Source organism: Pholis gunnellus (genome assembly GCF_910591455.1).
Source record: "Pholis gunnellus genome assembly, chromosome: 22".
NCBI lineage: Eukaryota > Metazoa > Chordata > Actinopteri > Perciformes > Pholidae > Pholis > Pholis gunnellus.
The window spans coordinates 837,070-860,846 of NC_136549.1; the positions used below are offsets into that span (position 1 = coordinate 837,070).

The 23,777-nt window shown below is 43.9% G+C and overlaps 1 protein-coding gene across 1 annotated transcript in view; it reads left to right on the top strand.

The window, feature by feature from the left end:
• LOC306714240 (transmembrane protein 178B) overlaps positions 1 to 23,777 on the top strand; it is a gene marked incomplete at both ends in the record, with an annotated part of 86,749 nt that overhangs the window by 35,283 nt on the left and 27,689 nt on the right. Inside the window, one exon of the mRNA XM_079184209.1 lies at positions 2,935 to 3,048. Within this exon, the coding sequence (XP_079040335.1) occupies positions 2,935 to 3,048 (114 nt within the window). The remainder of the gene's footprint in view (positions 1 to 2,934; positions 3,049 to 23,777) is intronic.

The window sequence follows — 23,777 nt, forward strand, 5'->3', positions numbered from 1 at the left end:
TGCTGTTTTTCTGGTGGGGGATGAGAAGCTTCTTATACCTCTTGTTGTTTTCTGCTTTCATCTGCTCAAAATCTCTTGATGTAATGAACTGACCGCTTGCCAGGAGAGGCCTGCCTTCAAATTTCATGATTTGCAGTTAACTTGAACTTAAACGGCAATTTACAGTGCTGCTTACTGATGAAAATCCTACTTTTCTTACAGTGAACCACAAGAGGTCTTTTAGCATGCAGCCATAAAAGCCACCCAAAATATGATACAGTTATTATACAGTTATTATACAGAGAATGTGAGATTAGCTGTGAACAAACACAGAGGTGCACACTCACAGATGCATGATCCTCCTGGTGAATAATAATATCGTAGATAATATATCATCATAGATAGTAATAATATCATTTGTATAACAATATACAACAGTACAACATTAACAGTCTATAATACTGGGGCCTTCTGCATAATTGATGAAAGTATTTTGTTTTCTTAAAACTTTTGAAATTGTGTGAAAAGATTTTAGTGTTCTTTCATTCTAGTACTACTGCTTTTACATGAGTACAGGATCTCTACTATGATCCTACCATACCTCTGCTATTATTTACAAGCTCCCATCTGTTAATACAGTTTTCTGTATTCTTTTAAACAAATACAATTTTAAGCTTTTTAAGTGTAAATGACATTAAAATGAGGTGTATTATTGTTTGTAGTAACTGCGCCAGCTTATGCACCATGGTTTTATCAAATAGTCTCTCTGTTTGAGCGATGGGGAGCCGACTGCATATCTGATAAAGAGACAGTCATGAATGTGTAATTACCATTGACAGCAATTGTGGTCTCCTGGGTTTGCTTTTTTATGCCAGTGTGTGTGTGTGTGTGTGTGTGTGTGTGTGTGTAAGCATGACTGCAGAACAGAGCAGAGGCAGGGGGTGTTATCCTAATTGTCTCTTTTTGTGCAGTTCAATTCTCCCAGGACTCCAATAATGCAATTTTCAGTAAGTCTTGCCAGAGATAATTCGAGCAGACATGCAGTAATGGTGCCAAAAAAGGAAGCTGCTCTTTCTCCAATATCCAGGTTATTACAGTTTTGGTATGCATATACAGTATTACCACCAAAAAGTCATGTCATAAAATGTATTTACACTTGTCTTTGACAAAGTGCAATAAATATGCTCAACCAATTATGATGTACATGAGTCATGTGACTTCCACCTAACTGTGTTTCCAGTCACGTATTTGTTTGTTGTTCTTTAAGTATTGCAATAGAAAAGCTGTATGGATATAATACAATTTCATAAAACTTCCTGAATCGTTCAGAAAAGTTGTTTACGCTTGTGGTGTTTTTTGCCTTAGTCGAAAAAGAGTTCATGCGCTGATCTGGAAACGCCTTTGAGAACATTGGAGTTGCATTACTGTACTGATGTTTCTGCTGTCGGCATCTTCCCGGATATTCCAATAAAGAGCAAATCCTGGTCTTTGTCTACGGACAGCATGGCCAATACAGCTGATATGAAAAAACAATTGAGACTTGGCCAATTGAAACAGGTTCCTGAAGACCTATCTCCATACATACAAAGTCAATGCAAAGACGCGAGTAGACGCGAGTCCCGCCAGGGAGTGAGAATGAGGCGAATGACACGACACGAATAATGCATCTCGGTGAAATTCAGAGAGATTCCAAATCATTTTATGAACCCAGACTCAACGCCGTTTAGTTTTCCACAACTTGTACAACGCAGCAATAGTGGTTATTTCAGCCATGAAACCTTTACTGCCGCAGCATCACTCTGGTGTTATAGGGCAGTGATTCTCAACTGGTGGGTCATGGACCCGTTTTCAGTGGGTCGCGGGCAAAAAAAAAACGTTATGCAGCGGAGAGCCGTCTATTCACACTCCTTAATAATATTTGGTGTTTATGCCTTGTAATGCTAATATCAGCAGAGGATAAACTGAAAACTATACTTCTGTCAAATGACACTATAAGTATTGAATTGAAGACATGTCGGATGACATCAAACAACAGACCACAGCTCGAATTAAGGCAAGTGGTCATTTTGCATTACAAATGGACGAATCTACAGACACAACAAACGAAGCAGTTTTACTCGTTTACGTGAAACATGTGGGACGGGGACTGACAGGAACAATTTATCTGCACAAGAGAGCTCCTACACTACGACTGCAGAGGACGTGTTCAGCTCAGGTTCAAACTGCTCCATCTTTACATTAAATACATTTGAGAAGTTGAACATTTTCCGCAATTTGGGTCGCGGCTTGTCATTAAGGGGTGATGGTGGGTCCCGCAGCCAGACCAGTTGAGAACCACTGTTATATGAAACCAGCAACACCTCTAAATGTTTGACCAAACAACCAATTCTGCCTTTTTTAACACATATTTTCTGTCTTTTAGAAAACATTTCATGACTTTCTTCCCCACTGTTGTGATTCAGTATTTCTACAGCTCAGCGTGTCTCCATTAGTTGAGAGATCTTTTTGACTCAGGTCCACATTGCCAGTCAACCATTTATTCTGGAAATCCCACACACATCACGAGGCCAGGGGACTCAGAGACAAGTATAATTATACAGTGAATGACTCCCTTCACTGATTAGTTCACTTTTGAAGAACATCATTTTTCTGACAGTCTTTGTGTCAGAGTAGGTAATAGAAATGTATGTTGAAGGTCTTGACACAATAGGGTCTCATTCAACAGCATATTTATATTGTTTTAGGAAAGAAGAGTGATTTGAAAGTGTCCGAGTATTTAATTAATAACTGCAGACATAGCCTCTCCAACTACATAATGTGTAATAATGTTATCTTAGCATTCCATTCATTCCTGCTCTGCGTGTCACCAGCGTGGATCATATGTAATGACCCATGAGTCAGTGTTATTTCTCTATTTACAGGTTTTTAAAACATCTTTATTTTTTTTCTCTGCAGGTTCCATTGCAAGATGCTCCTACATCAAGTATCACTACTCCTCGGCTACGATACCCAAAAACCTCTCCTTCAACATCACCAAGACAATAAGGCAGGATGAGTGGCACTCCCTCCGTAAGTCTGCTCCACTTTCTTTTCTTTCTTCTGTGACAGCATACCAGCTTTATGTTTATGGAAATGCTTTAAGCTGACTACTTTTCATTTCACTCTCTGAAAAATGCTCATACTGGAAGACATTTTTTGTAACTTAACAAAGCAAGATAAATATAAATGCATTAGCCAGAGAGTTATTCAAGGCTCTGTCCATATGTGTCTCCATATGTATATGGGGACGGCAAAACTCCATGCAGAAAAGTCCACATTCAACATATCCCTGGTTGGCTGAAACGAACACTGCAAACATTTTTTCCTGTCAACTGAGCTGTTCATTTTCACTGTTCTCTTGGTGTTGATTAAAACTAGCAAAGTGTTCTCTTGAGCAGCTTGTGTGCTGCTGTAGGACAGGGAATGTGGTATTGGCAGGAATCAAACCAACAACATTTCCAGTACGAAGCATTTACTTTAACCACTAGGCGGTTCTGCTAGCATTATGTCGAACTGCGTTTGTCCATTCATCCGCCCACTACTTTGTTCTGGAGCAAATACATTTAAACCACTTCTGACCAGTTAGGTGTGAAATGTATTGTGTCATAGTTCACAGAAAATAATTCTATGACATTCCATGCTGGGGCTGTTCATGGTCCCCAGCATGCTATCTGTCCTGACTCCATAAATCCAGGTGTTGTTGGTGACACCCTCACCTTTCATTTAGAGCCTCTTGAGGTTACCACTTCCTGTCATAATCTATACCTGGAATCCACTGAAGGGTCAGGCACTTGAGTTTATCCTAGCTGACATTGGGCGAAAGCCAGTTGGTTGCTATGCTGCTTAACATCACAACTTGAACTCAAGAGCCCTCCCTCCGGTGTCAAATAGGAAATGTGTCTGTTTGTTGGACAGTGATTTTAATTATCAAGAAAATGTTCAAAACAAAACTTGCAGAGCAGTCAAAAAAGCAAATTTAGACCAAACTGGCCACAGAGCTGCAGAACAAGAACAAGACGGACAGGGGCGAAGCAGGGAAGCCCAGACTCATGGCCTGGGGACAAGGCAGACAGGCAGAAGCGCTGCGGGGAACAGGCAGGATGACGATGACCAGACTGCCAGAGTTGCTCTGGGAACTGGGGCTCCGGAGACGTGCCTCTGGGGCCCGGCGGTAACAGGAACCGGGGAAAGCTGGGGCCCGGCGATGACAGGAACCGGAGATCGCTGCGAAGAACCCACCAGCCACAGCTCCTCTTTAAATAATCCATCTACTGGTTCCATTTTGAGGTCGGTTCGTTCTGTCAGGGTTAAAGCAGAGATTGCAGGGGATGGACCCAAACGCAGAGAGACACGGGGAACAGAGGGATGTTTGAAGGCGATTTTAATTATCAAGAAAATGTTTAAAACAAAACTTGTAGAGCAGAGGAATCTAAAAATGTGGAACGAAAAAAATACAAGCAAAACCAGAACGGGTAAAAGTCATAAACAGAATATGGTAATTTAGACAAAAAACACGATACAGGAACCGGAGGTTGCTGCGGCTCGGCGGTATCTGGAACCAAGACGTTGGTTCCGCCACCGACCCAGGAACTGGCGGCACTTCAGCGATATAACTTAGACTATGAGGCCCTCCAAAAGCCAGGCAGGTTCCCAGGAATGGGTTAGGGGCTGGGGCAGGCTGAGAAGCAGGCTGGACACTGGCAGGCTGGTGGCTAACTGGCTGATGGCTAGGTGACTGATCAGGGGTGTTTAGGAATTCCCTAGTCCAGTCAGGCAAAGAACCCACCAGTGATGGCATTGATGAAGCCTCCCTACGTGCCAACCTCAGCGCAGGCTCTTCTATCTCCCTACAAGGAGCTCTCCTTTACTCTCTGGTAGCAGGGGATGGACCCAAACGCAGAGAAACACGGGGGAACAGAGGGATGTTTGATGGGGATTTTAATTATCAAGAACATTTTCAAAACAAAACTTGCAGTGCAGGGGAGGGAGGGAAAATGTGATCTGTTCTTTTGTCTCTTAGTCTACATTTGGTAAATCACCAAATTGCATATATCTGTTTGACAGTTTATGGCATCACATGTAGCATATTTAGCTCTAGACCAGGGGTATTCAATTCAATTTCCAAAAGGTCCAGATTGAGAACATCTCCTCGTGCAAAGGTCCGGATTGGTCAACGTGTTTCCTGCACCGCTGAACAAGTGCCGTAAATGCTGGAAAAGCTGCGCCGGTTAACATAGAAGCGCTCCGTCAACATTTTATAATTCTCAATTATCTATCGGTTTTAGGTCCTGGGTCCGGATACAACGGCGTCTGGGTCCGGATCCGGACCGCGGTCCGCCAATTAGTGACCTCTGCTCTAGACCAATGTACAGTTTCCGCCAGGAGATCATCAACCTCAAATAATTCCAGCCAAGGACAAAAGACATCCCATTCAATGGGCAAAATAATAGAAGTGCTACTGTAAATGCTCTGAAAATGCTTGATACAGTTACTACCATTTTCTGCTTTGGGTTTGGCTCATGTGCATAGGAACAGGAAGGATGTTTTCCATCTTCACTATATCAGCTAGCTCAGGAAAACACATAGCTTATATTTATGGCAGGAAGGTCACCCCTCCCCAGTCAGAGATGTTTAATGTTCTTATTACCGGGCCTATCCACACACCATTTCAGTGCTCCACTATTCTAACCGATGGCCTGTCACTCCGATGTAGGTAAAAAAAAAAATAGCAAAACCCTGTCCACTGATTGGGCATCTGCACTCACTACCATTTCAACAAGAATTGCCAGATTAAATCTCAGCACTAATGACCTTACATGATGGAATTAAATTACATGAAGGCCTTGAACTAGGTAGTCTGGACCGTCAGTTTGTAAGGAGTCATGGGTTTGACTAGAGATAGACTGATCATGAGTCAGATCTAGCAAACAGTCAGATTTAAGACTACGCGTGGGCCAAAATATTGACACGGCAATAGAACGTATTACCTCCTTTTGTGATACGTTATCAATATTGAGAGCACACACAGTGCTCTCAAGCCATTTATTCAACATTACTCAGGGTACAATAATGTGATCTTCCGACTTTAAGCGGGCGCTAGGAGGAGCTCTGTGTGTCTTAAACAGTAGACATATCTGTTGAAACTGCTCTTACACTTTTTTTCCCCCCAGTCTACATCTGGTAAATCACTGTATTACATCAATCTGTTTGACAGTTTATGGCATTGCTTTCAGAATACTCATCTCTAGACAAAAATGACAGTTAATTTCATCATAGATTATCACCAGCGTTAGACCTTGAGGCTATTTGCACACAGACAGTCACAATAGGAGTAGGAGCAAAGAATACGTGTTCCTAATGGAGAGATGGATGCATCTACACCTTTTTCACAGTGTGAAAACAAAGACTGGTTCATTTGTTTAGCCATTTTAACAAATCTTTATGCAGCCAGTCCCTAAAAGTGAAAGATCAAAAACTGCTTTTTACGTATGAGTAACCCCACTTCAGCTCAGCCCTTTAAAGCTGTTTAGTCAGCAGGCAGAGTTTAATAGTTTGCTGTTCATATTCAGAGATGTCCCGGACCAAATCCACCCACACTGCCTCGGGCCTTGTATGGATTAAGTAAGAATGACAACCTAATCTTGATTTTTATGAAGTGTATGAAATTGAGCTCAGGCAGGCCTGACAATTTTTCACACTCCCATTACATAGATTTAAGAAAGCGGTAGGGTGACATTGACACTGCTTCAAAGACTCAGAGATGAACATGATACTCATTTGTTTCTGTCAGTCACAAAAGCTGCAGTAACTCACAGCGGCACCAAAACCAAAACCCCTTTTTCTATTACTGCTGAACATCAAAGCAGAGAGTACACATCATCCCTTCTCCTGTCCCCATTGTCTGTCACAGAGGCAGACAGCACTGAGGATGCATACATTTTTTCATGCTGGCTTTTAGAGATGTTTTTCTCACTCTGCAGTTTAGGGATTTTGCTACTTCAAAAGGAAGTGCAAATTGTAAGCTAGGGAAAGCTGTCAATGAGAGACAGTGTATAATCCCAGGTAGCAGCTGAAGGTTGTGGTTGAGGCTAATTGTTCACCAGGAAGCCCCCCCCCCCACTCATCATCATCATCCTGATGTGGCTGCTGCTGTTCGTAGATTATGCAGTGAGCAGACATGCATGAAGATGACAGGGATTTACCTCATTGAGAAGCATCGAGTTACTGCTATTTAAAAGCTTCGCAGCTGCTTTCATCCTGTTAACCTGATAAAGTAGAACCTCCACCCCATCACAACCTCTTTTAAACTCCCAAACAGCACAAACAAACTGAGGCTACAGCCACCCTGCTACGTTTTATTTTTAAAACAAAAACGAAATCTGTCCAGACAAGCGTTTTAATGCCATTTCAGAAATAATCTCCGTCCATACTACCAAATCTCAAACTGCATATGACGGAGATGGTTGTGGATTTCCAGAAGAATGCAGCCCCACCTGCTCCTATCACCCTGTGTGACTCCCCCGTCGATGCTGTGGAGTCCTTCTGCTTCCTGGGCTCCATCATAACCCAGGACCTCAAGTGGGAGCTGAACATCAGCTCCATCACCAAGAAGGCTCAGCAGAGGATGTACTTCCTGAGGCAGCTGAAGAAATTCAACCTGTCAAAGACAATGATGGTGCACTTCTACACAGCCATCATTGAGTCCATCCTCTGCTCCTCCATCACGGTCTGGTACGCTGCACCCACAGCCAAGGACAAGGGCAGGCTGCAGCGTACCATTGGCTCTGCTGAGAGGGTGATTGGCTGCAATCTGCCGTCCCTCCAGGACTTGTTCACTTCAAGGTCCCTAAAGCGAGCAAGAAAGATTGTAGCCGACCCCTCTCAGCCTGGACATGAACTGTTCGAGCCCCTTCCATCTAGCAGGAGGCTGCGGTCCATCAGGACCAAGACCTCACGCCACATCAACAGTTTTTTCTCGTCTTCAGTCGGGCTCCTCAACAAAGATCCCCCACTGACTCCGTCATCCCCAGGACAATTTCCTACCGGTCACTCCCCTCTAGCTTGCTTACTTAAATACACTTGACAATTTAAAATTTTTTGTACACTTACTGTACATCTCACTTGTTTATAGTCCTGTTATCTGTACGTTTGTGCACTTTATTTTATATTTCACTTTATTTTATATTTTACTTTATTTTATATTTTACTGTAAATTTCATGTCAAATTCTTTGTATGTGCAACATACCGTGGCAATAAATGGTTCTGATTCTGACTGATTCTGATGCGCCATTCACTTGAACGAGACATTTGAGTGCCGGTGTAAACAGGAAGAAGATTTGTCTGCGGCTGGTGGCTTAATTACAAAATAATAGTATTGTTGTACTTCATATGATAAAAGGCCTTGTTTTTCCTGCATATGCATTCAAACAGAGATACATAACAATTTAGATTTTTCACACACAGTTACAGGGTCTTGTTCTTATCTCTTTCACATGCACATGAAATTTTGTTTAGAAATAACAGTTACATATCAAAGTTTTGTGGTATTATGCGTCAAAACGCGTCTCAAACGTTTTCTCATCTGTGGAACTTGAGGGTTCTGTGGTCCAGCATGTCATCCACAGCAGGCACATCGCTCATTAACTGCAGTTCACATGATGCATGGTGGATATAGCCTGCTATGGCTGCATGAATGCTAGATAATCAAACTGTTCTTAACTTCCCTGGAGTCAATAAGAACGGGGGGATAGCCTGAGGGAACAGCGGCACTGCCATTGCAATTTGAATTGTGAACGTTTTTGCCATGGACGGCTGTCGCTCACAGGTAGGCCGTATTTCAATCGAAAGATCGACCGTTTGATCCGCTGCTCCTCCAGTCCATGTTGAGCTGTCCTTGGGCAAGACAATTAACCCCAGATTGCTGCCAGAGGCGTAGTAATTGGTGAATGGTGTGAATGTATAGTCCTGATGTGCAGGTGGCACTGTGCATGTAGCCCCTGCCATCAGGTGTGAATGGGTGAATGACATGAAGTGTAGAAGCACTTTGAGTGGTTGGACACAAGAAGGGCGATACAATAAATGGACTTGGACTCCTAACTTAAACCTTTACCACTGTAAAAATACCTTCACTTCACCGATTATGTCAAAGTAAGTGAATAATATGTAAATTAGGAAATGAATACCTCAGCTGCGCAACTTGGGTGTGTTTTTCTCCTGCGAGTAAATTTCCCGACTGTGAGACTTGATACTAACTTGTAACACTAACAATGTTTCTGTCAGCTAATTAAATCCATCAAATACTTAATACCCGCTGTGGTTATGTTAAAGCAAGCAACTAATACGGCTATTTGGAAATGACCTCCAACCAGACTGTAGGACTACTTCACTGGTGTTTCTGACCGTAAGTAGTCGCAATTTGAGTGTGTGACGCAGCTTTGTCATTGCAGGTGTATTGCTGAGGATGCAAGGAAGCTCAATGTTTCGGTTTTCAAGAAAGCTGCAAGCAGCAACCCCACATGCCGAGCATTCAGCCCTTTCTGAACAGGCTTGTTTTGAACTGGCACTGCATAGATATACCCCAAATCTGTTGGGCTCTATTGTACAGTGAACCCTGTCAGCTGCATTGTGAAGGTCCTCCTTGCGGAATACTTGTATTTGCAAGCAATGCATTGTATGTTTAGAGAGAAAGGTAAACACATGCAGTTATTTATGAGGTGCAAGAGTCACTGAGCTGTTGTTGGGAACATCCTGTATCATGTCTGTGGGAAAAATTCTGCTGGTTCTCTACATCCTCAGTCTTTTCTAACCAGTGTCCTCATGATTTCATTCTATCATCATCACAGTCCATGTCACATTGTATTGACAGGGACGGGGTGTCAAAGCTTCAAAAAGTTTCCTGCATGTTCTCCTGCTGTCTGATGTCAAGTTAAAGGAATTATGCTAAGCAGCAGGCAATTATGATGACAATAATTAGCAGCGGAATCAGTTTGTTTCCATATTTAGACATGGTGAATGGGCTGATTGGCATGACAAGCATTACTCACAAACACACTTGCACACTATCTCACTGTCCCTCATACATAGCGTGGATCTGAAGGCATATGGATGGAGCAGCAGCAGACATTGGTATGGATTCACTCCCTCTTGTTATGAATGATTGATGGGAAGTACAATTAAGCTTAATTAACAGAGCGGAAACACTGCAGAATCACATAGCTGGCAGTCCTAGATGCACCTCATTAGACTTTGTGTGCCCGAAACACATCCAGATTAGAGGAAATCAGTTGTGTCCAACCATGTGACCACAGTGTCCACAGGCCCAGTGATTCATCACCGCTCATCCATATAAAGCGTCCGTCCTGAGGGAAGAGACCCGTGAACTGTGTCCAGCAGGACGACCACTGTCTATAATCCAGAGAGGTTGTGTAGAAAGTCTGATATTACAAATAATGTGCTTCCATGACATTGAAGTTAGTGAAAGGAGACATGCGTCATTTTCATTAAGAAACGGTTTTGAACAGAAAAGATTAAGGTTTGGCTTAAATCAAGTATGTTATGTATGTACGTAACTTAAGTTAAGTACGTAAAGTATGTTACATATGTGATGCAGTAAAGTATGTCACTTAAGTTAGAATAAGTCCATGTTGACTTTGGTTTTCACACGGGACACAATTAGCAGTCTCCTGGGTGAAAGTCCTGAGTTTGACACATGCATCTCCTCTCTACGAAGACTGTGCCTCTGTTTATACTACGATAACTGACTTCCTCCTTTACTCCCGTTATAATTACACTCGTCTCTAGAGGCAGCCCTGCACATGCAAAACTGGCAATCGAGGGGTACGTGGAGCGCCATCGTTTGACATGATCAAGGTTCTACTGTATATTCAGTTGGGACAAGTTGGGAGTGACAACACTCTGGCCGACGACATTCAATAGTGGTTTTCAAAAAGAACAGAAATTGGCCAATTCTAAGTGATGCTAAGAAGTGAAGTTAGTCATAAGCTCATAACACTAATAAGCTGTCTTACTCTGATACTGTTACTTCAATTGAAGTAGTCTTGGAAAGATGTTGAAATTTAGACTCTCATCACATAATGTTGGCTTACACTCATCTATAAGAAGATGTCTAGCATTTACTAGGATTATAATTGTGTGGCAATGCAGCTGAAATTGAGTGGGTTTTGGAAAAATAAAGTACAAATTAAAAAATACTAACAACACAGTGAGCGAAATGAAGCTTGTCTACTGTCCAAAGCAAGAAACAACCGTAAAAATCCCAATTTGAACTAGTTACACCAATCTCAGTGCTCTGCTAAATGAAAACACCCAGTAGCATCATTTGTAGGGAGGTTTGGTTACTTTCCTTTTTCGCTTTTCTTTATCTCCTCCATCAACAGTGCGTGCGTGCGTGCGTGCGTGCGTGCGTGCGTGTGTGTGTGTGTGTGTGTGTTACGTTACCCGATTAAGGTCCAGGGCATGAGGGGAGTAACAGTGTAAATAAACCCAGGGAAAAAGAGGCTAACGACAACAGCACACACGGCTTAAAAGGAGGAGATCACCACATCAACACACACACAGCTGGAATGCTGCCACTTGGACCAGCTGAATCTGTCTGAATCTCCCGGCCTCTTAACCACCGTGGCACTAATCGCGATTGAGCCCAGCGTACGCTCACACGCTGCAGCTGCTAGGCAGGGAAAAGGGTGGCACCTGAATGGACACTGGGAAGAGATAGAAAGAGCAGAGAGAAAACACAACACGGCACGTAACAATGTGTGTGTGTGTGTGTGTGTGTGTGTGTGTGTGTGTGTGTGTGTGTGTGTGTGTGTGTGTGTGCCAGCAGGTGTTGTGTATGTAGGACATAATCATTTCTTACAGATTCAGTAAGGAGAAGAACAACCTTTCTAACGAAGGTCACAGCGGGTCACATAAACAAGTATGGATTCTCTCTGAGATCTCAGTATCATTTGCATCAACAAAATTACAACCAGGCTGCAAATTTGTCTTCTAGCGGGTTGACACATCGTTCCCGTCCCCCGCTCTCTCGTTTCTTCGTGTCTTTGACGGCTGTCTCATTCTTTCTGTACAGAAGACCTGCGGTGTTTCTGACTGACAGCTCAGCCTGGTCGGCTGCTGCAGTGCTCCTCACTCCACGGTTTCTATAGAATAGTTCAATTAGCACACTGAGTTACTATCTTAACTTGAAGACTAATTTCACGTTACAGAATTTAAATTCATTTTATTTTCATTTAAATTCATTTCAAGTTTTCAGTGGGGGCCAAAGCTGCACCGTCCTAGTTACTCTGAATGCTCTGGCAAACATGTCACACTTACTTCGTAAAATGATCTCATGAATTCATTAAGCAGATCAAGCACTAGATGCTGACCCATCTCTGGTCAAACATATATTTCTGCATTGAGGTCTATCAGAGTAGTTTTCCCCCCGCAATAATGTTCCGCAGGGGTGTGCAAGCAGTTTTTCCAAATTTCCACGCATATTTTCATCCAGAAAATATACGCTTACTGTGAAACAGTTTTATGAGCTCTTGTATTTAAACCTGTCCATCCTGCCTACACTGCTATTGTATTTCAATATGCTTGTATGGGTAGAGTTGGTGGTGGTGTGTCTTCATGGGATGACTTTTCTCTTCACTGTGGTCTAATTGTACAGATGTTTTTATTGATGATTTACAGCTATTACAATTGCGGTTACACTGCCTCCAAAACATGGGCAAACCAGTTTAGTATATAAATGAATGTTTTATCAGAGCATGACTCACACTGAAATGGTTTATTTCATTACAAGAAATGACGATTGAAAAAATGATAGGTTTCCAATCCATGTTTTGTATTTGGCTGTTGAGTAAACTTAGTGTTTGCATCAATAGCTGTTTCTTTTGTAAATTATAATATCATGTTATATATTTCAGTGGTTAGATTTCAGGATATGTATTGATTTTGCCATAATCAATAATTGACCTTTTTATGTTATCGTTCATCTCATCCATCATACAAACCAATATACACTACCGTTCAAAAGTTTGGGGTCACTTAGAAATGTCCTTATTTCTCAAAGAAAAGCACTGTTTCTTTCAATGAAGATAACATTAAATTAATCAGAAATACACTCTATACACTGTTAATGTGGTTAATGACTATTCTAGGTTGAAACGTCTGGTTTTTAATGAAATATCTACATAGGTGTATAGAGGCCCATTTCCAGCAACTATCACTCCAGTGTTCTAATGGTACATTGTGTTTGCTAATCGCCTTAGAAGACTAATTGACTAATTGACAGATTAAAAGACAGTTTATGAAATTGAAAACTGTGATGCCTTGTGAGCCTGTTTAAAGTAAGATTCCTTGTTATGAGTGAGAATGGTATACAAGGACAACTGGAATAGCATGAACTCAACTAAATAGATAAAATTTCATATAATTCCTGCTGTTTCTAAGGTGGTACATGTAGAATACAATGGTTACGTTAATCCACTCTTTGCTGCTGTATATTGGTTCATGTACATAATCCTTCTCTGCATTTGAACTAGCTTAAGCTGCTGAAAATAGCCTTGCACTCTCTACTTCCATTGGAAATGGATGGTGGAAGAACTGTGTCACATCTCCAGCGCACACAGTCAAGTGCATGAGTCATCGCAGCCCATGGAGCGATCTGGCAGAGCTTTGGGTTAGCGGATTTGTCTCTGATAACCTCACAAAGCAAGCGGTCTCTAGCCTTAATTTACAAGCTGCTTCACAATAAAAGCCTCCCAGTAGTGTGGTGGTAGTGAGAAGATGTGGCAGCTACAGAAAGTGCACAGAAGGTATGAAGGAACTAGTGCATTGCCCGTTCAGGGCACGGTGCTGGCCCCCATTAGTGCTGCTTGCACTTGTTGCCACCGTTAGCATATCCAGCATCCAGCAGCAACAGTAATAACAATCAATGAGCACAGAGCTTTATTAATATTAAACCTGCTGCATGTCCAAATTGCACCAACCTTGACACTGCATGTTCTTGGGTCCCCAGCAATACACCCGCCAAGTGTGAAGTATCTGTACAGTAATCTGTACACAAACAGAAAATCCCATACCAAGTTCTAGCTAACGTTTACAGTCAAGCATTAGAAAGCATTCTGACTGGAAATATTTCAAATTGGCATGTGATGTGCACGGCCCAGGACAGGAGGTTTTTACAGTGGGTGATTAAAACCAACCAGAACATCATTGGTAATCATCGACCGAGAAACAGTTATACTGGTGAGAAGAGGAAGTTAGGCTGTGGTTAGGCATGGTGTAGCTCAGTTGACTCTTCCAAGATAATTAATGATTCAAAAACACAAGGGAGGTGTCTATTAGCATCAGCAGTAGTGTAGGAGGTCTGGAACAGAGCCAGCCTTGGCTCATGTTGCTTGTCACGAAAGACAGTATGTGTGGATATACAGTGTATCAACAGCTCTGCTGCTGCCAAGTTACGGGCACTGTGCTGCACAGCTCCAGATTCTCTTTTTCTCTTTACAGTTCTTCAGTGTTATTTTACTTTGATCAGTGTTTACTCTTTCAGTTGCTAGAGAAAACATTTCTACTAGTGCTGTGGTAAGCTTGGCAGTTCATCTGTGATGCATCATACAAGGACTGACAAATCGCTTTAGCAATATGCATGTATTTGAGTTATGTTAAGTCTGTAGGCCTCAGACTGTATATAAGAAGTGGATGTAGTCACCTTGCAATCTTTACTGAAGTAGTAAATCAAGTGAGATGTAGGGTTTTCTCATAGACGTCTTTTCAATCCGACTAATTTTTGCGACCAGAGGAGTTGCTTCCTGCTGGCCATTAGAAACAATTTAGGTTTAAGGCACTTCTGCACTGGCTTGACTTTACCACTGGAGGTTGACGCCTGGTAGGTACTCTATGTTTACTCTGTAAAGCAGCAGCTACAGTAGAAATATAAAGTGTGCAGGCAGGTTTGTTCCATCTATTTGTTCCCTATACTGTATATTTTTTACGTTTTCGTTTAATTGCTTAACAGTAGTGCACTATGGCAGCTAGACTCGTCGAGTTTGTCGTTGTCTATTTGCTGTTTATTGCACTTTTCACCACCGTGTCCGGGCCGCAGCCATGGTCCCATTGTTCACCCCAGGGATCAGCTGTTGGCTTTCCGGGACACGGCGGTGCTGTGACGGGGATGCCGAGCTGGGACAGAGTGTTGCGCCAGTAGGAGACGTTTTAAACCCGTCCTCCCCTCCATCATCATGGAAAACATACGGCCTTTCACTATCTAGGGCCCCACCTCAGCCAGTGCGAGCCTTCGTCGGTTGTTTGGTGCGTTGGGGAAAGGTTGGTGGAGATTAGCCTGGATGAAGCTAGGCTTCAAACGCCGATGTCGCGGAGTTTGGCGTGCGCTTAGAGAGGGGGACGGGGGAAAGGAGACCTGGCAACCCGGTGCCTGGGTATAGGCAAAAGAAGGGCGGTGTAAGGAAACGGCGAAGGGACAGATGGGTGAATCCGGCCGGAAGGTGGGATGGAATGCTGTGGAAATTAAAGGGATGAAGAGAGAGTCGGCACTCCTTGCCGCTATAAAAAGTTGAGTTTGCCTGAGGGAGTGGAGGGGGTTGAGAGGTGAAGTGCTGCAACCTGGCAACCCGGAACTTTGGGGGTTGGAGGGCGGAGCTTGGGGGTGCGTGGCGGCGTCACGGTTGTTGGCGTTACGCCGGTGTGTTTTGTGGTTGTTGTTGTTTTTTTCCTGACATGACTTTTGGAAAGTTGTGAGGAGTTGGCAGAGTTTTGCTTTGTTGTTGGAGCGGTGGTGAGGAATCCCTTTCGATGCGCTTAGCAGGCGGACTATGGTCCAGTCAGAGATCTTAGCTGGGTAGCTTCGATGGGGGACCTGGCTGAAGTGCGGGAGCGGCGGCTTTGTGCGCGGCGTGCCGGGGAGCCGGAGTCGTCGGAGACTCGTTCCCGAGAGCTGGGTCTGGAGCGGGCGAAGAAGGAGAGCGCTGGATTTACGTTTCTGTTGTCTACTCTGGAGGCGGCAGGTCTCCCTCTGCCACCGAGATGTGAGTTATTGGAGGACGGCTGTGGGTCTGAATCTTCGTATTGTCGGATTCTGGCGGGTGGATGCAGCTGGTCGGCGTGGTTGAGATCGGCGGGTTTGGCTGCGTTGAGCTGCCTGAACCCTCTCGATGGCGGTTGGCGGCGTCTCATGGGGGCAGGTCGAGTGCTTCCCATGGGATGTACGGGTGGCCTCTGGGGAGGCGAACTGGTTGCTCAGGTTTCGAGTGCGGAAGGCGTGAGCAAGCCGAGGTTTAGAGTGGGCGGGTATTTATAGGAGTGTGGCCGGAAGTGGGGGAGTGGCTGAGGTGTGGTCCTGCTCCTGAAATTCAGCTAACTTTTATCTCCAATATGTACGAGTTATCAGAGCGATTACTGGGAGTGTAGCCTCATGGTGTTTACGGAGACATGGCTAACAGAGCTAACTGGACAGGTTCCGTATCATACGGGCGGACAGGACAACGGAGAGTGGTAAGAGGATGGCAGGAGGTCTGGCAGTGTTTGTTAATGATAGATGGTGTAACTCTGGGCACATCACTATTAAAGAGCAGACCTGTACCAAGGACATTGAGTTGTTAGCCGTTAGCATGAGGCCAAACTACCTTACAAGGGAATTCTCGCATGTTATTGCGATAGCTGCGTACGTTCCCCCCTCCGCTAACGCTGAGGTGGCCTTTGATGTCATCCACTCGGCGACAAGCAGGCTACTGACACAACACCCAAGTGCCCCCTCCTTCTCTCTGGTGACTTTAATCATGCCCCTCAGTCCCCCACTCTGCCCACACTCACCCAGTATGTCAGCAAACCATGGATCACTCCTGAAATAAAGACTCTCCTCAAGGAGAAGAAGAGGGTCTCTAGATCAGGAAACAAGGAGGAGCTGAAGACTGTGCAGAGGGAACTGTGGAGGAAGATCAGGGAAGGGAAGAAAGTCTACAGGACAAAGATGGAGGACCAGCTGCAGCAGAACAACATCAGCGGGGTCTGGAAGAGCATCAAGTTGATGTCTGGATACAAGGGGCCCAACCAACAGCCTACGGGGGACCAAAAGTGGGTAAATGACCTGAACTTATTCTTCAACAGATTCGATCAGCAATCCACCCCTCCCCCCATCCAGTCCTCCCTGCTGCTGCAACCTCCATTGTCTGCAACCCCTGTAGATTGCCCCCCCTCCTCCACCCCCCCTCCAACAACCTACGGCACACAGCCCCCACCTCCCAACTTGTCCCTCACATCTGACCAGGTGAGGAAAGAACTGAGAAAGATCAAGGTGAGAAAGGCCACGGGTCCAGACGGCATCAGCTCAAGGCTCCTCAGGTCCAGTGCAGACCAGCTGTGCGGGATAATGGAGCACGTCTTTAACTTGAGCTTGAAGCTGGGGAGAGTACCACAGCTGTGGAAAACATCCTGCGTGGTACCAGTCCCAAAGACCCCGCGATCCAAGGACTTCAACAGCTTCAGGCCGGTGGCGTTAACGTCCCACCTGATGAAGACGCTAGAGAGGCTGGTCCTTGGGCATCTCCGCCCCCTGGTGAGCTCATCTTTGGACCCACTCCAGTTCGCCTATCAATCTGGCATCGGGGTGGATGACGCTGTCATCTACCTGCTACACAGATGCCTTTCTCACCTGGAAAAGGCTGGAAGTACTGTGAGAGTCATGTTTTTTGATTTCTCCAGTGCCTTCAACACCATCCAGCCTTTGCTTCTGAGGGACAAGCTGGAGCAGACCGGGGTGGACCACCACTTCACTGCATGGATCTTGGACTACGTCACCAACCATCCACAGTATGTGCGGGTACGGGAGTGTGAGTCTGACCTGGTGTCCTGCAGCACGGGGGCCCCACAAGGAACCGTTCTAGCTCCATTCCTCTTCACCATCTACACCTCAGACTTCACACACAACTCTCCTAACTGCCACCTGCAAAAGTTCTCTGACGACTCTGCAATCGTCGGCCTCATTTCCGCCGGTGATGATGGGGAATACAGGGAACTGAACCAGGACTTCATAGGATGGTGCCAGCGGAACCGCCTCCAGATCAACTCTGGTAAAACCAAAGAGCTGGTGGTGGACTTCCACCGGGGTAAACACTCTCCTCCGGTACCAGTGAACATCCAGGGAATAGACATTGAGATCGTGAGATCTTATAAGTACCTGGGTGTTCACTTGAACAATAAACTGGACTGGACTGATCACACACATGCACTTTATAAAGAGGATCAGAGCAGACTCTATCTGCTGAGGAGACTCAGGTCTTTTGGAGTGCAGGGAGCACTCCTGAGGACCTTCTTTGACTCAGACATCTTTTATGGAGTGGTCTGCTGGGGCAGCAGCATCTCGACAGCCGACAGGAAGAGACTGAACAAACTTATCAAGAAGGCCAGCAGTGTGCTGGGGTGTCCACTGGATATGGTGGAGGTGGTGGGAGACAGGAGGATGATGGCTAAGCTATCATCCCTGATGAGCAGCACCTCCCACCCCATGCGGGACGCCCTGGCAGCTCTGTGCAGCTCCTTCAGCCACCGGCTGATTCACCCCCGGTGTGTGAAGGAGAGGTACCGCAGGTCCTTCCTTCCTGCTGCTGTCAGGCTGCACAACCAGCTGTGCTCCCAGTAGACCACACAACACAACACTACAATTATTCTGTCTGTATATATAATGTTTTTAGTTGTAGTTATATTTCAGTTGTTGTGGATTTTTACTTTTTTACTCAGTTAATATTCTTTATTACTTATTTACTTATTTATAATTTATATATATATTTTTTCTTTACTATGTCCCTTGTGTGCACTGTCCACTTTGCTGCTGTAATCCTGTAAATTTCCCCACTGCGGGACTAATAAAGGATTCTCTTATTTTATCTCTTATTTTATCTTATACATCAGTGGTCATTTCAAGAACCGATAACCGATAAAGTAGAGTATTAATTCTAACCCTGACTTGGAACAAAACAACCGTATGAAGTATTTGAGCTAGACGTGAAGGGGTTCAAATAGGAACATTTCTACTCAATATGTTTTCATTTAGCAAAAAATGTGTCAGTAGGCTAAATGTATGAAAATGCAAAAAGCACATGTTACATAATATTCTTTTTACAGGGTACCCTCTGGCTACTGAGGCTCAAGGCAGATCCTAGCTTTGACTAACATCTTGGGATTCTATTCTTTTCATTCATGGTAGAAACGCCACTGAAACAGCATTTAGAGAAAGCATGGCGATGGCAACATGCTAAATCTGACACATGACATAAGTTATGTAGGAAAAATTGACAAGCAGCTTCTTGCTTGCAGCATGGGATTGAAATAGATTTCCAGTTGAGTGAATTTAGTTTCCTCATATTTGCACAGAGCCATGAGTAACTGGAAACTGAAAGTCCCATCTCATAGTTGTCTGCAGCAGCACTTCACAGGCTTCAAAGCACTACTAGGCTGCACCTCACAGAGACACCCTTCCTCCATTTAGCAGCTACTTTCTGGGACAGAAAACATCCTTCTCCACCCCCACTGACTGTACTGCAAAAAGCTGCATACTTATGATCAAGTAATGGTCTAAACATTGCAATCCGTCACATCATCTGTCCTCTCTTTTATGTTAGGAGCATTTGTGTGGGTGTGCAGCAGGACGGGAGTCCACAGTCTAGCAGAAGCTCTCAAAAACAGTAAACAGAGACATGAAATTTGGAATTAAATTCTTTGCTTTTTCAAAAAGTAGGACACATACAAATCATCATCATGCATACAAATCTGAACTGATCATTTTCATGAGCACTAATCGTACGTATTGTCAGAGACTTTTAGGTATTTCAATAAGAAAATGACAATGAAGATGATGATGATGATGATGATTGGACAACAATGATTAGTGTTTCACAATGTTGCATAATGTTTCAAAGTATTTCTTTAACTCATAATTTGATGAGTCAATTAAATGATGAACTCTACGGGGAAATACATAGAGAGGTGAGTCTAAGTGGAGTGTGTCTCAGAAATGGAAGGGGGATACCTACACAATAGCCCCTTGGCCCCCACAGGCTAAATCATAGTCGGACTGATAGCCGATGGGTTCCAGGATTGGTTTGACTAAAGCAGTGGTACAGCAGAAAGTGGTCATATGAATCAACTTTTTTGGGACGTTACAGATGAATGATGGTTTTTCTGCAGATAGGAGCAGGAATATGCTGAAATGGGTTGTTTTTAAAGACAAAGAGAAACTTGTTGTGTATTGTTGTGTAGAATTGTTGTGTAGGACACATTCATCAAAGGCAAGTATACTTCCTAAACGTACATGATTTACATGATTTCTACAACACTTTACAATGTTTGAATGGCTCTTATGGTGTTCAATGTCTGCAACAATGGTCAGGTTGCATAAACACAATTTGTGGTACAGAAATTATTTCCACTTATACAGGATAATACAGTACCCAATTTTTCTTCATCTTCTAGTTGTCATAGACTGTAAAGCTGTGTGTATCTGTTGCCATTGCGGCAGAGGATGAGTCTGCACTGCATATTCCTCCCATGAAGTCCAGCTAACCGTTAATCCATTTTGGCACATTACAGCTTCTGTATCCACCAGCTCAGAAATCCTCAAGTAATTTACCCTGACAGAAAAAAAGAAGAAAAAGAAGAGAGAGAGCTTAGCTTACGATGACCAACTGCCACTTAAGATTTCACAGTGTACTGCTGTTCTCCTAGTTTACTGTATAATTAGCTCAAAGTTAGCTACCCAAGGAGCTGCTCTCCTCTCTCCCTCTATATGATACCGAATGCATTTACTCTCTGTTAAAGTCACTATTTTGGTGAGTAATCTCTTTCCAGAGGAGCACTCAAGGGATTAGTTCCTTGTTGTCATTGCAGGGAAAATGAAATATGAAGCATCATAGAAAGCACTTGGAAAATGTGCACTACGTGAATGGTGTTTTACAGATATAACCTTGATAGAATAATGAATATAATTTTGTCTATCATTTTTATCAGTGACATTGCACTCAATTGCTAATATCTGGGAGCATGGGAACATTGTTAATAGAAGTTTAAGAAAACTGAAACTGTCGTCCCAAGAAAAGCTACTTCTTTAAATGCCTTACTACAGATCAAATGTATCTACCTCAAGCACCAAAGTCACTTTTGACTTATAAGCAAAGGTGAAAGTAGTGTGAGCTCTATAGGAATGGGTCAACAGACTGCAGACTGTCATTCCTTATACTACATCACCTGACTTCCTTGGAGGCAGCCTTGAACGTCCTAGCTCACAATTACGTGGGTTATAGACAAATTGTAGTGCGTTATTTTTCGTAGGTATAAGTACAAACAGTGAAAGACAACCTGAGCAGAACGACCTGACACCATAACAGATCGTCTGCTCTTTTCGTTTAAGCTGGAGCTTAAAGCAGCAAGCTCTCCCTGCTGGTGTGAGACATATCCACCCTAAGCTTTACATTGTGCCGTTTGTTTATTTACCTGCATATTCCAACAAGGGCCATGTCAGTTGGATGAACAAACAATGCATTAATGCCCATGGCAGACAGACTTAAATAGCTTCCTTTGCTGTCACTACTTCTTTAAGCTCCATTATTCACTACCCTGCAACTTTAATTAAAGTTGGTTTAAAATGAGTCAGTATATAGGGCAGATAAGAGAGTGTTGTGTGTGGGTGGATAGATGTTGAATGAAAGCACCATATAAGCTAGTCCCTCAGTCCTGCTGTATATCTCAGTGCAGGTGGGATGACTGTGTGTCCGGCCTTAGAACTGTGTGCCATTAGGGTTTGTCAAGTTGGCTTCCCAGCACTGCTGCTTATCTTCTCAGTGCACGGGGCTGCTCCGAAGTCTAAGGAACCAAGGTCATCTCTCTTCTCTTTCTCTCTCTCTTTCTCTGGCTTGTGAGAATAGAAACACAGTGAAGTATGTGCTCACAAAAGACAAGCCGCTGGATGCTGAGAGAGAAAAGACAGAAAGTGCTGTCAGAAATGTTAATCACTTCCTACCTCAGTTCACCTCAGTCGGTGTTTCATTTACTCACCCGGTCTCACTTTGGGTCAGAATCCCTTTAGCACAGGATGTTAGATCCAGGAGTTAACCCCCGATACAGGACAAAAAAATAAACCAGCTCTCTGTTTAAAGGGTTAGGATCACCAATCCCGTTGGGTTTTTACCCACCTGACGGGATACCCGGTGATCTGTTTAAGCTGGTGGTCGAGGAAACTAGCCTGGCTTTCTCACTGCCATCCTTCCTCACGTCTACCCTCCTTCCTCTGGCAACTGCACACGGCGGAGACGCCATTTTGGCCGAATGCAGCTATCAGTCACGTCAGTTAATGGCAGCTTTCCTCTAATGGATGAATCTAGGTTCTAAGGTGCTAGGATAGGTTTTGATAGCTAGGAATAGGCTCTGATGGTCTGTTTAGTGGACGTAGAACTAGAATAACCATTCAGATCTCTGTTGATGTTAGGCACACAGGGATACTTGTTACAGCCATGAGTACTCTTTACTACTTTACTACTACTTGCTTTAAATGCAGTTCAGATATTTATTGCAGGATAATTAGCAAGGGCAAAGCAACAGCAAAAAAAAAATCCTTTAGATAGATAGATAGTTACTTTATTATTCCAGCAAGGGGACATTTTTCCACTACAGCAGCATTTATGGTACAGGTAAAAAAATAATAAATATAAAAATGCACAATATACTATACAATGAAATAGAATAATATTAAAATGAACTAACTAAACAATAGTGCAAAGATTTAACCAAACAAACAAACAACAGTGTTATAGTCTTGTGATTGATTTGGCCAGATGTGATCTATTATACAGTCTTATTGCAGTGAGCAGAAATGATTTCCTGTATCTGTCTGTTGGAGGAACTGCACTGACCACAACAGACTGGTAGAACATCTCCAACATCTTGCTGCACACGTTGAAGGATCGAAGTTTCCTCAAGAAAAAGAGTCGACTCCTCCCCTTCTTGTACACAGCGTTGATGTTGGTCTTCCAGTTCAGTCTGTTGTTGATTGAGACACGGGAACTTGTAATCCTCCACCATGTCCACATCCTCTCCCAGAACTCTCAGCGGTTGTGGAGTCGTCTTCCTCCTGAAGTCGACCACCATCTCTCTGGTCTTGGCCACGTTCAGAATCAGGTGATTTCTACCCGTCCACTCCACAAAGTCATCCACTACTGCCCTGTACTCCTCCCGTCCGTCCCTTATACACCCGACCACTGCAGAGTCATCAGAGAACTTCTGCAGATGTCATGAGTTGTACTGGAAGTCAGTGGTGTACAAGGTGAACAGGAAGGGAGACAGAAGTTCCCTGTGGGGCTCCAGTATCACTGACCCCTGTATCAGACAGCACACAGCCCAGTTGGACAAACTGTGTTCTGCCTGTGAGGTAGTCAGTGATCCAGGAGACGGTGGACGCGTTAACCCCCACCACCTTCTCACTCAGCAGCACTGGTTGGATGGTGTTGAATGCACTGAAGAAATCAAAGAAAGTGATTCTCACAGAGCCACCGGTTCCATCCAGGTGCGACTGAGCTCGTTGCAGCAGGTAGATGATGTCATCGTCCACTCCCACATGAGGCTGGTATGCAAACTGCAGAGGGTCCAGTGAGGATTTCACCTGCGGTCGGAGGTGGGCCAAGACCAGCCTCTCCAGCACCTTCATGACTTGAGATGTGAGGGCAACTGGTTGGTAGTCATTGAGGCCAGAGGA